General features: G+C 42.0%; 1 protein-coding gene across 6 annotated transcripts in view; it reads right to left on the bottom strand.

Annotated features, from left to right (window-relative positions):
* LOC129816739 (interleukin-1 receptor accessory protein-like 1-B) overlaps nucleotides 1–16,588 on the bottom strand; it is a 347,946-nt gene that overhangs the window by 43,146 nt on the left and 288,212 nt on the right. For all 6 annotated transcript variants that reach the window (XM_055871558.1, XM_055871562.1, XM_055871561.1 and 3 more), the window contains exon 7: nucleotides 911–1,043. In XM_055871558.1, the coding sequence (XP_055727533.1) occupies nucleotides 911–1,043 (133 nt within the window). The remainder of the gene's footprint in view (nucleotides 1–910; nucleotides 1,044–16,588) is intronic.

Genomic DNA, 16,588 nt, shown 5'->3' with positions numbered 1-16,588 from the left:
ACATTGCTCAACATTTTCTTAACATTTGTCATAATTATTTAAAGCAATGAATTTGTATCCGCTCTCGCTCTTTGGCTGCATATTTTTCGTCATTTTCTTCAAATCTGAAAACGATGTGAAGCCACGCCCATTTGCTGAAGAATTGCATTATGGGTCCTAATCACACGGAAATAGTGTCCACTGCTTGTGTACTTCGTATTTTGGCGAATTTAGTACGACATCCGGAAACTTTTGGCATATTAACTATAACCATACTATGACCACTAAGCATACTACATACTCAATTTACGTCACAAATAGTATGGTTAGTGCAGTTAGTATGAGTATTCGAAACACAGCTGTAGTGTTCAGTGGACTCAGTAGTGTTTGAGTGTGAAACAGAGAAGAGAGCATGAAGGAACAGATCCGTATGAACGGCTAGACTAGAGCAAACAGCCAGACAGACGTACAGACATACAGACACTAGATAGACTTGTCTTTGGTGTGCTAGAGATGCCTGATGATGAAAGAGCAGTGACAGTAGGAGCAACAGACTGGGTTTGTCTGCCTGTCTGTCTGCGCTTACAAAGGGAATGGGTAACGGTTAGACATGACAATATAAATAATAGCTCATCAAAGGTTTTGGGCTTAAAGTATTACATCATAGTTTGGTCTACTATAGTATCCAATGGTAAATGGTGTTTTGGGATGTTGCTGTGTGATGTATCTGTAAATATGTCCATTTGAACAGTGTACTGTGTTTTTATTAGGCTACTGTAGTTATACATGGTTCATGTTACACACTGACCATATTTACAATGTACTCAGTTATCCTAATCATATCTGGGTGACTTACAACAACATGATTACATATTAAGCCATATTGTTACTACATTAGAATTGCGGTGAGTAAAACAACCATGTGTCTTACTTGATTTCGCTCTCTTCGATTCTCTCCTCATCCAGGTCCTCGATGAACTTCTCTCCCTTCATCCAGTAGACTAGCGGACTGGCGTCCCCTGCGTAGCCAAAGAAAGCTCTGCACGTCAGGTTCAGGGCACTTCCTGTGGAGACAGGAAATGACACACCGTTATTCTTCTCAGTCCTTCAACACATAAATTAGTACACTACTGTACGTAGAGAAATAGCAGATATGGAATAGTATTGCACACTGGTTAGCAGTAGAGAGACGGCTAACTAGGTCATTCTGTTGCTTTCGGGTCATGTATTGGGACTGGGATGACGACAATACATAGGTGTGCACGCACGTACACACACACGCACGCACACACACACATTGCCTCCAGGGGGAGAGTGTACGTCAGATGTGATGTCATTACTAAAGGGTGTTCAGGTGGAAAAGTCTGACGCTTTCAGCCCCTTCCACAAACACTGTTACCAAACCCCTGAGGTGTGAAACACAGCTCAGACTAGATAACCAAGACCTTATCTAGACATTTCACTATGTACAAATAGTACAAAGAGCCCCCTAACGAACACTCTAACTCACGGTCATGCTGGTACAGTCCCCCTCACAGAGATACCACTCTTAGCGCTAACTTTTACGTAGAAACCAAGAAATGACATTCTGATGAAATCTCGGCCATGTTTTGCATCACATCTCTGTTTTGGAAATCTTAACATGAATAGGAGACACAGTGGTCCAATAAATACCAGTCCCACACACCACAAGGGGGCACTGAAGAGCTTCCAAAAACTCAATCCCACCATCTGAGAGAGGAGAGGAAAATTGGGTTTGGGGTTTGACAGTAACTGTTTTCTGTCAATGATACCTGAATTAGAAACACTCAAGTCAGTATTGTTCTCTTGTTGGTCCTGTGAGTTCATATGTGAGCCCAAGAGTTCAGACAAATCATCCAATCAGCTCACTGGTCTAGACAAGGAGAAAGGAAACAAACAATCTCCAAACAACGAAACATTAACAGTTGTCTCTGATGCTGTAGAATGTCTGTTTGTATACACAGAGAAATGACAAACAAACATCTGCATCTTAAATAATAGAAAACACTAGGAGAAACGCCATGCTTATCCTGTGTAGACCACTGACTGCACACTGTACACAGCACAGTGCATACTGCAGGGCTTAGAGCTCAGAGCTACTCCTTTAATTCAATACATGAAGCTCTCTCTCTCTCTCCTCCCTCTCCCCCCCCACTCTGCATTTCCATTCCATGTAGTGTGTTTCTCTGAGGGCTTACTGCAGTAGCAAGTGGTTAGGCTGACTGAGCCACCACGTCTCCATGTAAACAACACATGCACTGTATGTACAGTACCAGTCAAAAACTTGGACACACCTACTCATTCCAGGCTTTTCTTTATTTTTACTATTTCCTCATTGTAGATAATAAATGCTTCACAGAGTTCAAGTAACAGACACATCTCAACATCAACTGTTCAGAGGAGACTGCGTGAATCAGGTCTTCATGGTCGAATTGCTACTAAAGAACACCAATAAGAAGAGACTTGCTTGGGCCAAGAAACACAAGGAGTGAACATTAGACCGGTGGAAGTCTGTCCTTTGGTCAGATGAGTCCAAATTTTTGATTTTTGTTTCCAACCGCAGTGTCTTTCTGAGATGCAGAGTAGTTGAACAGATGATCTCCTCATGTGTAGTTCCCACCGTGAAGCATTGAGGAGGAGGTGTGGTGGTGCTTTGCTGGTGACACTGTCAGTGATTTATTTAGAATTCAAGGTACACTTAACAAGCATGGCTACCACAGAATTCTGCAGCGATATGCCATCTCATCTGGTTTGCGCTTAGTGGGACTGTCATTTGTTTTTCAACAGGACAACGACCCAACACACCTTCAGGCTGTGTAAGGGCTATTTGACCAAGAAGGAGAGTGATGGAGTGCTGCATCAGATGACCTGGCCTCCACAATCACCTGACCACAACCCAATTGAGATGGTTTGGGATGAGTTGGACCGCAGAGTGAAGGAAAAGCAGCATATGTGGGAACTCCTTCAAGACTGTTGGAAAATTATTCCTCATGAAGTTGGTTGAGTGAATGCCAAGAGTGTGCAAAGATGTCATCAAGGCAAAGGGTGGCTACTTTGAAGAATATAAAATATATTATAGTTTGTTAAACACTTTCTTGGTTACTACATGATTCCATGTGTTATTTCATAGTTGTCTTCACTATTATTCTACAATGTAGAAAATAGTACAAATACAGAAAAACCTTTGAATGAGTAGATATGTCTAAACGTTTGACTGGTACTGTATATTCGGGAGCAGCTCATCACATAGTGCCTCTCTGGAGAGACACTGTTGCACCTGGCTCGGGGCAAACTGCTGTGTTTGGTGGGAGAGAGAGAGATGGCGATGAGGGATAGAGAGGGAAGGGTAAAGGGAGGGGTAGAGCGAGAAAGAGAAAGAAAGAGGTAGAGAGGGAGGGGAGAGTGGGAGACTAATGCAGCATTATAAAAAGGGTGTAGGCGTTACTGGGGAATAACAGTTAATCCTGGTTTTGTGTGCTGTCTGTTTTCCTTGACTCTGATGAGCCTTGTTGCTATGTACTCTGTGTCCTGTGCGTTATGTTTCCTGCAGTATATTGTTCATAACACACCGCTCATGCTAGCAGTACATTCATTCATTTGGGTCACGGCTAAAGAAAATGTCCTGCCTAGATACATTGGTTCTGTTCACTTGGTGACTTCAAAATCGTTCGATGGGACAGAGTACAAAGAACATTTGGGATCCAAAATCCCCAACAATGAAACGCAAGCCCTTTCTGTGAGGAGCAGTGTCTGACATTTCCAAAGTTCACCAGCCACTAGGTGGATGGTATTTGTGCCGAGTATAGGACAATGCAGAGGGCACACAGCACACACTGTACCTATACAACCACACAGCAGCATTTAGAACGTTAGCAGTCTGCTAGAATGTTACACCCATGGATATAGAACACCACTTTAAAACTAATGCTCTTCTATAGTCTATGGTTACACCAGCATGGCCATCCTACTGCATTACCTGATGGCAGTGGCCAGAGACAGACAAACACCAGAGAATACCAGGGTCAAACACAAACTTCATCACCTTCAAAACCCCACACATAGTTGGGCAAGGACATCGGTGAAGTTGGGGAACTAATCTGTTGTGTGTGTGTGTGTGTGTGTGTGTGTGTGTGTGTGTGTGTGTGTGTGTGTGGGGTGGGGTCGGGGGGGGGGGGGGGCACAGTCTATGTCGGTGTTTTAAACCAGAGATCAGTTTTAATCTGGTAATTTCATGCCTCTGTCCGTCCTGTGCTCCAGTAGGAAGTCTCCACTGAGCTCCGGGGGAAATCGCAGGAAATTGTCGGCAGCATCCCGCTGGGTCCTCCCTAATCCAGCCGTCACACTCCCCTTTCCTTTCCCCAGGTTCCCATCCAGCCCCCCAGTTCTGCGTGTGTGTCTGTGTGTGGTGGACACAGAAAGAAGCAGCCTTATAAGGGTCCCCAGAGACAGTGTGCATCTCTCTCAGTTCTGCGTGTGTGTCTGTGTGTGGTGGACACAGAAAGAAGCAGCCTTATAAGGGTCCCCAGAGACAGTGTGCATCTCTCTCAGTTCTGCGTGTGTGTCTGTGTGTGGTGGACACAGAAAGAAGCAGCCTTATAAGGGTCCCCAGAGACAGTGTGCATCTCTCTCAGTTCTGCGTGTGTGTCTGTGTGTGGTGGACACAGAAAGAAGCAGCCTTATAAGGGTCCCCAGAGACAGTGTGCATCTCTCTCAGTTCTGCGTGTGTGTCTGTGTGTGGTGGACACAGAAAGAAGCAGCCTTATAAGGGTCCTCAGAGACAGTGTGCATCTCTCTCAGTTCTGCGTGTGTGTCTGTGTGTGGTGGACACAGAAAGAAGCAGCCTTATAAGGGTCCCCAGAGACAGTGTGCATCTCTCTCAGTTCTGCGTGTGTGTCTGTGTGTGGTGGACACAGAAAGAAGCAGCCTTATAAGGGTCCCCAGAGACAGTGTGCATCTCTCTCAGTTCTGCGTGTGTGTCTGTGTGTGGTGGACACAGAAAGAAGCAGCCTTATAAGGGTCCCCAGAGACAGTGTGCATCTCTCTCAGTTCTGCGTGTGTGTCTGTGTGTGGTGGACACAGAAAGAAGCAGCCTTATAAGGGTCCCCAGAGACAGTGTGCATCTCTCTCAGTTCTGCGTGTGTGTCTGTGTGTGGTGGACACAGAAAGAAGCAGCCTTATAAGGGTCCCCAGAGACAGTGTGCATCTCTCTCAGTTCTGCGTGTGTGTCTGTGTGTGGTGGACACAGAAAGAAGCAGCCTTATAAGGGTCCCCAGAGACAGTGTGCATCTCTCTCAGTTCTGCGTGTGTGTCTGTGTGTGGTGGACACAGAAAGAAGCAGCCTTATAAGGGTCCCCAGAGACAGTGTGCATCTCTCTCAGTTCTGCGTGTGTGTCTGTGTGTGGTGGACACAGAAAGAAGCAGCCTTATAAGGGTCCTCAGAGACAGTGTGCATCTCTCTCAGTTCTGCGTGTGTGTCTGTGTGTGGTGGACACAGAAAGAAGCAGCCTTATAAGGGTCCCCAGAGACAGTGTGCATCTCTCTCAGTTCTGCGTGTGTGTCTGTGTGTGGTGGACACAGAAAGAAGCAGCCTTATAAGGGTCCCCAGAGACAGTGTGCATCTCTCTCAGTTCTGCGTGTGTGTCTGTGTGTGGTGGACACAGAAAGAAGCAGCCTTATAAGGGTCCTCAGAGACAGTGTACATCTCTCTCAGTTCTCTCTCTTTTATTACTGCATCCTCGTATAACACAAAAGAGGAAAACAGCAAACCAATGTTTTACTATGATACTTCTGCGATGAGATACCCCCCCCCTCCCCCCCACACACACACAGCCGACCCCTATGGACTGAAACTACCTACCTGCTCTCCTCTCTTAACCTAACCTCCATTTGATTCAGCTAACATACACCCACGCTTGTGTATGTCCACAAATAGCAGGGTTTACTTTAGCCAAAATGACCGGGAGGAAATAAATCCCATTGCAAAATAATGCTGTTTATTCATTGATGTTAATACCAGTTGATGGAAATACATTTGACCATCATGATTATTGGCCTATAGGTTAATTTGTATAATTTAGTGGAATTAAATTGGCCTGTGTATTCTCGTTAGTCATCATGTATCTTATTTATCCAACACAACTATCACATGTGCACAGCATACAGAGCCTATTTTGAGGGGGATTTCTCCTGCAGCTCCTCAACTGGTCGCTGCTGGATTAAAACATGCTTTTAGAAACCCATTCATTGTGCAACAATTCTAACAATTCACGTGTTAAAAACAGTTTTGGTGCACGATTAAAAAGAGCTACTATTGTTATTTCTCAGCCGGTAATTGAAGCGCGACTCCCATTCACCATTCAAGTGCAGGCAACAGGCTATCAGTGCGTCACCCACCACTTTACAATGTGAGCTGGAGGCAGTATGCATTTTGAAAACATACTTCATTGTTTGAAACCTGAATGTTTAATGTCCTATTATGAGGCATGTCTTACGTTGCTTCAAAGTAGCCTGTAGGCAAAATCCAAACATGTAAACGTGGAGGCAATTATTTTATAAAGACTTCATGCGTGACTTTCAAGTTTGGGGAAGCTTTCAATTTATCCTACCATTTCTGCCATTTTGCGTGCCAGTTATGATTTTCATATTTTCATGTAACAGTTTAACTTCAATAATCTTCAAAATCACTGTCACGTGTTTAATCATAAAAATCTTAATTTAATTGATAAAAATCCCAAAGTTAAATAGTCAACAAATGGGAGATCACCAGCCTCTGCCATATGAACATATTAATACACGGTGATCCATTAGCGACTAAAGAAATGAGCAAATGGAACTCATAGCCTATAGGCAAATGCAGCAGTAGGCCTTTAAACTTCCATTGCTCTTTCACACGAGGATTGGTGATTATCGAGGCGGCGACTGTTGGAAATATTTTTCAAAAAGTTTACTGTGAGGATCTATAGTTTTAATATATTATTATTTTCAATGTATGTTAAAAAAACACTTTCCTACATTTCCGCACAGCAGGCCAGGTACTTCTATGCACAGAGAAACCACACACACATTGCTCACATGGAGTACTAAAAAAAAGACAATGAAAAAATGTACAAATCTCGTAATGATGGTTATGAAATAAACCAAAACTTGTTTCTCACAAGTGTAGCAGGTTGTGAAATCTGCAAACAATGTTTCCACTCCGAGAATGAGAACGATAAATTACTAATTAATACATGCATTAACAGACATTAACGTAACCAAATGGAGGTGATTAACTGTACATTTACTGCTGGTGACATATGTAATGAGGAATTTATTTAAAAAATATATGAAAGGGCAAACAACTCACACATGAAACAATGAATGCGCAATAATTGGCGGGAGACAGCAGAGCAATTCTGGAGAGACTCGCCTATATCTTCACCACACACCTCTCCCCTTCTTCTTGTCTCAACATTTTAAAATATACTCAAGACACATTATCATCACATAGATTTTAGATACTTTTCACTGACAGCTGCAAGTCAATAATCAGCTAGGCATATTGCCACGCTATTTTGAGGTAAATGTCCTTCCTATTGGACCCTTCTTGCCTATTGGACCCACAGCTATGCTATTTCTCTCCTGTTCTATTGGTTTTCATATCAACTTTCTTTCATTGTCCAGAAGCCAAAGACACAATCCTAGTCATATCAGCAACCTATCCAAGTTGTTGCATCTTTAGATCCCCCCTCTTTCTAAATGTTCATCTCTGTCACATATGGAACCGCTTTCAGGTTCGCTGTTGAGAATGGTGTTTTGTCAGGTTCGCTGTTGAGAATGGTGTTTTGTCAGGTACGCTGTTTAGAATGGTGTTTTATCAGGTACGCTGTTTAGAATGGTGTTTTATCAGGTTCGCTGTTTAGAATGGTGTTTTATCAGGTACGCTGTTTAGAATGGTGTTTCATCAGGTTCGCTGTTTAGAATGGTGTTTTATCAGGTTCGCTGTTTAGAATGGTGTGTTATCAGGTTCGCTGTTTAGAATGGTGTTTTATCAGGTTCGCTGTTTAGAATGGTGTTTTATCAGGTACGCTGTTTAGAATGGTGTTTTATCAGGTACGCTGTTTAGAATGGTGTTTCATCAGGTTCGCTGTTTAGAATGGTGTTTTATCAGGTTCGCTGTTTAGAATGGTGTTTTATCAGGTACGCTGTTTAGAATGGTGTTTTATCAGGTACGCTATTTAGAATGGTGTTTCATCAGGTTCGCTGTTTAGAATGGTGTTTTATCAGGTTCGCTGTTTAGAATGGTGTGTTATCTGGTACGCTGTTTAGAATGGTGTTTTGTCAGGTACGCTGTTTAGAATGGTGTTTTATCAGGTTCGCTGTTTAGAATGGTGTTTCATCAGGTTCGCTGTTTAGAATGGTGTGTTATCAGGTACGCTGTTTAGAATGGTGTTTTCTCAGGTACGCTGTTTAGAATGGTGTTTCATCAGGTTCGCTGTTTAGAATGGTGTTTTATCAGGTTCGCTGTTTAGAATGGTGTGTTATCAGGTACGCTGTTTAGAATGGTGTGTTATCAGGTACGCTGTTTAGAATGGTGTTTTCTCAGGTACGCTGTTTAGAATGGTGTTTCATCAGGTTCGCTGTTTAGAATGGTGTGTTATCAGGTACGCTGTTTAGAATGGTGTTTTATCAGGTACGCTGTTTAGAATGGTGTTTTCTCAGGTACGCTGTTTAGAATGGTGTTTTCTCAGGTACGCTGTTTAGAATGGTTTTTCATCAGGTTCGCTGTTTAGAATGGTGTTTTATTAGGTACGCTGTTTAGAATGGTGTGTTATCAGGTTCGCTGTTTAGAATGGTGTTTTCTCAGGTACGCTGTTTAGAATGGTGTTTCATCAGGTTCGCTTTTTAGAATGGTGTTTTATCAGGTTCGCTGTTTAGAATGGTGTGTTATCAGGTACGCTGTTTAGAATGGTGTTTTATCAGGTACACTGTTTAGAATGGTGTGTTATCAGGTACGCTGTTTAGAATGGTGTTTCATCAGGTTCGCTGTTTAGAATGGTGTTTTATTAGGTACGCTGTTTAGAATGGTGTGTTATCAGGTTCGCTGTTTAGAATGGTGTTTTATAGGTACGCTGTTTAGAATGGTGTTTCATCAGGTTCGCTGTTTAGAATGGTGTTTCATCAGGTTTGCTGTTTAGAATGGTGTGTTATCAGGTTCGCTGTTGAGAATGGTGTTTCATCAGGTTTGCTGTTTAGAATGGTGTGTTATCAGGTTCGCTGTTGAGAATGGTGTTTCATCAGGTTCGCTGTTTAGAATGGTGTTTTATAGGTACGCTGTTTAGAATGGTGTTTTCTCAGGTACGCTGTTTAGAATGGTGTTTCATCAGGTTCGCTGTTTAGAATGGTGTTTTATCAGGTACGCTGTTTAGAATGGTGTGTTATCAGGTTCGCTGTTTAGAATGGTGTTTTATCAGGTTCGCTGTTGAGAATGGTGTTTTGTCAGGTTCGCTGTTTAGAATGGTGTTTTATAGGTACGCTGTTTAGAATGGTGTTTTATCAGGTACGCTGTTTAGAATGGTGTTTTATTAGGTACGCTATTTAGAATGGTGTTTTGTCAGGTACGCTGTTAAAATTATGTTTTTCTCAGGTTCGCTGTTTAGAATGGTGTTTTCTCAGGTTCGCTGTTTAGAATGGTGTTTTATCAGGTTCGCTGTTAAAATTGTGTTTTTCCAGGTGCGCTGTTTAGAATGGTGTTTTATAGGTGCGCTGTTTAGAATGGTGATTTCCTGCGAATTGCATTTTGGCAAATGTTTGAAAATGTGTTATTGTCTGCTTCATTACAGGAGTTGCATGTTCTGTTAAGATGCATTACCAAAATGTAAATGTAGTTCCTGTCATTCTGAACACCGTGGGTGGACGTTCTAATGGGTTACTCACCCAGTGCCTATGGGTTCGGTAAATTTCTCAAATGTACAGTAAATGTAAGTACGTTTTTTAAAAACACCGACATGAAAGTTTTCACTTTGTCTGGTGCCTCATTTTCCTAACGTAAACCCTGACACATAGTCACACACACACATTACCTCACTCAAACTCAAGCCAACCCAGAGGCCTACCTACTTTATACGGGCACTTTATGTGTGTGTGTGTGGAGTTTAAGAACCCTGATAACCTTGTGCTTCTTAAGAGAAGAAATACTGAGCTGTCTTAAAGGCGGGACACTTTAAAGGCCTACCAGTCCATTTTATTAGACCAATACAATAAATTACAGACAGGACTATTAGGATGAGAGAAAGAGGCAACCAGAAACAAGTTAAATTATGACCTTGTGTTGAGGGGGAAGGTTTTTAAAAGAGCACACAACCTACATAAAAAAAATACTACAGTTTAATATAGAATAATACAGTACTATAGAATTCTGTTGTAAACTGTAGAATACTATAGTAAATACTACAGTATATCCACACAAAAAAAAACACTGCAGTAAATACTACAAAAATGACAGCAAAAACACTATAGTCCGCAAAAACACTACAGTCTGCAAAAACACTATTTTTTTTACTATAGTTGATACCACAGCATTTAATTTGCCCATTGTCCTCCACCATATCACAATATGTGAGAAACCTACATGCCAAGTATAGACCATATGTTCCCTACAGGTTATAGAAAAGAGCAGAATCTTCAGACACCAGTCCTACCTACCTACAGGTTATGGAACATTTGCTCTTTTAGTATTTCTAAAGTAGGTTTCCTCAAGGACAAAGCCCTCCACTTTAAGGACAAAGCCCTCCACTTCTATGTCAAAGATAATATAACCAAAAACACTTCAGTAAATACTCCCGAGTGGCACAGCAGTCTAAGGCACTGCATCTCAATGCTAGAGGTGTCACTGCAGTCCCTGGTTCGAATCCATGCTGCATCACATCCGGTCGTAACTGTGTGGACCACAAAAGGTTACGTTTTTTTAAAGACTACAGTAATGTCCCAAAAAACACTACAGTAAATACTACATTCCGCAAAAACCTTACAGTATATACTACTCTTATTTTTGTATAGAATTTATAATATTGTAAACTGTAAATACTACGGTATACCCCTGTAACGTGCACCCAGGTGGGACCCCAGGACCGATTTTGGGAAACCCTGTACTGCACGGTCGGAACTGGAAGCACAAGCATTTCGCTACACTCGCATTAACATCTGCTAACTATGTGTGTGTGACCAATAAAATTAGATTAGATTTGATTATTATTCACTGTAGTGTTTTTGCGGACTTCAGTCTGCAAAACCACAACACTGAATACTACAGTAAAGTCAGCAACAATACTACAGTGAATATTATAGTACTCCGAACGTAGTGTACACTTTAGTATTTTTTCAAGACACAATAGCCTGCACTGTACCAGCTATACGGGATATTCTAGTACTCAACATTGCAGGAGAAGGGAAAATTGTCCTTCCATCTAGAGTTTGTAATGTGCTTGTAAAGAACAATAAGAGGTAGAGTTGTGTAAATGTGAAGTAATGTTGAGTGTGACAGTGTACACAAATAATAAGTCTAACTGAGCGTGACTATCTGTGTGTGTGTACTGTATGTATGTGTGTGTGTGTGTGTGTGTGTGTGTGTGTGTGTGTGTGTGTGTGTGTGTGTGTGTGTGTGTGTGTGTGTGTGTGTGTGTGTGTGTGTGTGTGTGTGTGTGTGTGTGTGTGTGTGTGTGCGTGTGGCAAATCTATTCTCTTGTATGATTGACAGCCTCCCCCCGGGCTGGTAGCTAGCTGGTCATGCCATGTTATGGAGGAGAGATTTCAGATCCCATCCCTTCTTTATTTTCATTTCTCTGAGTATCCCTCTATTTCCCACAGACGGCAAATGGAAGTCTTAGCAATTAAAAACACAACTACATGATCCTGATGAGTCCTTGGCATAGGAATGTAAGACAGATAAACAATTTAAGTGTGAGTGTGTTCAGCAGCTGAAGTTATGTGAGATGATCAGGCTCTCAAAGGTACCAGATAGATGGTACTCCAACTCTGACAGAGAGGAGGGAATTCTTCCAATCACAGAGAAAAACAAGCAAACCACGCACACGCATACACAGCGTGGGTGGGAGAAAGGTGTAAAAAGCTGGGTGTGTCTGTGTGTGTAAGAAAAGGAAAAGGCTGAAAATAGCTCTGTTACATTTGCATTGTCTTTGCGTGTGGATGTGTGTGTGCTCTAGTTTGTTGGAAAGTGCTAAACACATAAGGGATAGTGTATGAGGTGTGGTGTGATGTGTGAGAAGGTGTACTGTATGCGTGGTGTGTATGTGTGTGTGTGTGTGTGTGTGTGTGTGTGTGTGTGTGTGTGTGTGTGTATAACAAGGTGTGAGAAGGTGTACTGTATGTGTGGTGTGTGTGTGTTTGTGTCTTTATGACAAGGTGTGTGCAAGTGTACTGTACGTGTGGTGTGTGTGTGTGTAACAAGGTGTGAGAAGGTGTACTGTATGCGTGGGTGTGGGTGTGTTCATAACAAGGTGTGAGAAGGTGTATTGTATTGGTGTGTGTGTGTGTGTGTATAACAAGGTGTGAGAAGGTGTACTGTATGCTTGGTGTGTGTGTTTGTGTTTGTAACAAGGTGTGAGAAGGTGTACTGTATGCTTGGTGTGTGTGTGTTTATAATAAGGTGTGAGAAGGTGTATTGTATTGGTGTGTGTGTGTGTGTGTGTGTGTTTATAACAAGGTGTGAGAAGGTGTATTGTATTGGTGTGTGTGTGTGTGTGTATAACAAGGTGTGAGAAGGTGTACTGTATGCTTGGTGTGTGTGTGTGTGTGTATAACAAGGTGTGAGAATGTGTACTGTATGCTTGGTGTGTGTGTGTGTGTATAACAAGGTGTGAGAAGGTGTATTGTATTGGTGTGTGTGTGTGTGTGTGTGTTTATAACAAGGTGTGAGAAGGTGTACTGTATGTGTGGTGTGTGTGTGTGTGTGTATAACAAGGTGTGAGAAGGTGTATTGTATTGGTGGGTGTGTGTGTGTGTGTATAACAAGGTGTGAGAAGGTGTACTGTATGCTTGGTGTGTGTGTTTGTGTTTGTAACAAGGTGTGAGAAGGTGTACTGTATGCTTGGTGTGTGTGTTTGTGTTTATAACAAGGTGTGAGAAGGTGTATTGTATTGGTGGGTGTGTGTGTGTTTATAACAAGGTGTGAGAAGGTGTACTGTATGCGTGGTGTGTGTGTGTTTGTGTCTTTATGACAAGGTGTGAGAAGGTGTATTGTATTGGTGTGTGTGTATGTGTGTATAACAAGGTGTGAGAAGGTGTATTGTATTGGTGTGTGTGTGTGTGTTTATAACAAGGTGTGAGAAGGTGTATTGTATTGGTGTGTGTGTGTGTGTGTATAACAAGGTGTGAGAAGGTGTACTGTATGCTTGGTGTGTGTGTGTGTGTGTATAACAAGGTGTGAGAATGTGTACTGTATGCTTGGTGTGTGTGTGTGTGTATAACAAGGTGTGAGAAGGTGTATTGTATTGGTGTGTGTGTGTGTGTGTGTGTTTATAACAAGGTGTGAGAAGGTGTACTGTATGTGTGGTGTGTGTGTGTGTGTGTATAACAAGGTGTGAGAAGGTGTATTGTATTGGTGGGTGTGTGTGTGTGTGTATAACAAGGTGTGAGAAGGTGTACTGTATGCTTGGTGTGTGTGTTTGTGTTTGTAACAAGGTGTGAGAAGGTGTACTGTATGCTTGGTGTGTGTGTTTGTGTTTATAACAAGGTGTGAGAAGGTGTATTGTATTGGTGGGTGTGTGTGTGTTTATAACAAGGTGTGAGAAGGTGTACTGTATGCGTGGTGTGTGTGTGTTTGTGTCTTTATGACAAGGTGTGAGAAGGTGTATTGTATTGGTGTGTGTGTATGTGTGTATAACAAGGTGTGAGAAGGTGTATTGTATTGGTGTGTGTGTGTGTGTTTATAACAAGGTGTGAGAAGGTGTACTGTATGCATGGTGTGTGTTTGTGTGTTTATAACAAGGTGTGAGAAGGTGTACTGTATGCATGGTGTGTGTGTGTGTGTTTATAACAAGGTGTGAGAAGGTGTACTGTATGCGTGGTGTGTGTGTGTGTGTGTGTGTGTGTGTTTATAACAAGGTGTGAGAAGTTGTCCTATGGAGAGCACTGTAGGAGGTTTACATGGAAGACCTGTCAATCAACGAGCTTCTAACGGGAGGTGTAAAACGATCAAATATACTGTAAATGTGCGTTTGTGTGTGAGTGTGTGTGTGTAAGATATAAAGGTGAAAGTTGGAACCAGATAAGGGTCTTGAGAGCGATGCCATAGGGAACCATTTTAGAGTCTCTGTAGAACCACAAGGGTTGGTTCTTTGAAGCACCATAGAAAAATCCAAAACCAGCAATGTTCTGCCCCTCCAGGATTGGAATTAAATAGCCCTGCTGTAGCGTTTCAAGCCTTATTTGCATATTTTCTGGTGTGTCTTTCGAGTTTATTTTCGAGTTGCCAGTACCACCCATGACTGTGCTTGCTAGTGACAGAGAAATGGTTGTTGCATTCATTTCTTTTCGGTCCAGTGGCCTTCACCAAGTGAGATCCTAAGTGAATATGTTGCATTAAATTGTAATTCTTTAAAGACAATACATATTTCATAAGGCCTTCTTTTGAGGGCCTAGTTTAACCCTAATACAGTGGCCTGAAACTCATAGTTTACGGGCTACATCAGGCCTGCAAGTCACATTATGCTGGCTTGCAAAGTGATGTGTAATTCCTATTGAAAGGCAGAGTGGGGCTATCAAACATTTGGATTCACCCACAACCTGGGAAGACTTAAAACATGAGACTACCTAAACCATATAAACTGGAACAACCGTTTCAGTAACGGGTGCATTAAGCCCAAGTAACAGATTAGAATAGTTTAGAAAAATGTATGTTATTTATATTTGAGTAGCATAAGATGAATTAATAAATGAATGCACTTGTAAAAACATAGATATTGAAATAATTCTTAAAATCAACCTGCAATAGAGCATGTTGGGAAATATGATGAGTGTGGTTCAACTCTTTTTATTAACACCAACACTGGAGTTCTTTTACACCACCGAGTGTTAATTTAACTCTTTACAGTGTTAATTTAACTCTTTACAGTGTTAATTTAACTCTTTACAGTGTTAATTTAACTCTTGAATCAACACTAGTAATGTTACACTGCAAAATAATTAACACTAGTTAACACTGGTCAATGTTCTGTGTGCTATGACAGGGACACATCTGCAGGCTTCCATACATTTCAAGAATGTTTTTGAATTCTGAAGGACCGTAGATGACACGTCAAGAACCCCACACTTAAAGACATGCTCTGGAACTTTGGCAACTATTAGGTATTTTTGAAACCTCCTTTGGGCTGGATTTCATTCATGCATAATCTATGAGCAGAATTACTGTCTTACCTTAATTAGCCATGAAATACTTAGTTTGAAAGCAACTGTTTTTCTGGAAACTGTATTGTGCCATTTTCCCTACATTTTCCCCCATGTGTGCCAGACCCCTAGCAATTTGAAATCTAGCCAATGAGCTTCAGCCCCTCGCCATTTGAGTGACAGCTAGCTAGATGCAGACTACAGAAGAAATGAATGACGTGGTGCACATATCTGCACATATGTGACGCAGTACAGGGGGCTGTAGGTGTAGGTGAGAAACCTTACAAAGAGAGAGCCTGATAGACAGTGACAGGATGAAGGTGTGATATGTGTGTGAGAAAGAGAATGTTATTTTACATGCTTGGTGTGTTTGCTTGGAGTGTGTGTGCGTGTGTGTGTGTGTATGTTTAGAAGGTAGCAGCAGGCTCATCCATCTGTGCACAGTTCAACATGGATGGTAGAAATGTGTGAGAACTGCCATCGTTCCCAATGCATGTGTATGTATGTCTGTGTGAGTATTCACTCTGATGGTTTACATGCCATGATATACAGTCTGTGTGCTCACAATGTATCTGCTCTATATTTCACTTCACCCAGCTCTGTCCCCATTCCTATTCCCATTCCCAACTGACCCCAAGCCCATTCCCTCTACCCGGCTCCTTTTGAAATATGCTAAATATATTCTGCCAGATTTTTTTCAAGAAAAAACAAGTTAGTACAAAGATTTTTTTTTCTCTGTAACAAGACAATGCCTTCATCATCTCAGCTTATTTCTGCTCAGGTCAGAACACAAACACTAGACCCTGTCAACCAATCCCTTCCCTTGGCCCATCAGTGGTTTCCATGCCAAACCCTACCACGCCAGGTACAGTACTGTAGATTCCACAACAACAGAAAACATAGCCAAGTACAGTATGCTCTGGGTGGGTGACAGGGCAAATCAAACACCTCTTCAGCTGGTTTGGTCCTATGGCTGCTCAGTGGAAGTGATACCGGAAGCAGAGGGGAACCAATCAGGCCCCAATGCTAAGCTAATATTGACATGTTAGTCCTAGGAGACTCCTAACCCCAGAGACTTACTGTAAATAAAATAAAGCAATGCATTAATTTAATCAGAAAGGGGTCTTGCTACTGCTGCAAACCTATTGTTAGAGCTGAATGCTGAAAATGTACTGAACTGAGCTGAGGTGATTCTCCCTCTGCATTG

This window comes from Salvelinus fontinalis, chromosome 19 (assembly GCF_029448725.1).
Source record: "Salvelinus fontinalis isolate EN_2023a chromosome 19, ASM2944872v1, whole genome shotgun sequence".
Classification (NCBI taxonomy): Eukaryota; Metazoa; Chordata; class Actinopteri; order Salmoniformes; family Salmonidae; genus Salvelinus; species Salvelinus fontinalis.
The sequence above is the reverse complement of the archived record's forward strand: the minus strand, read 5'-3'. Positions and strand labels throughout refer to the sequence as shown.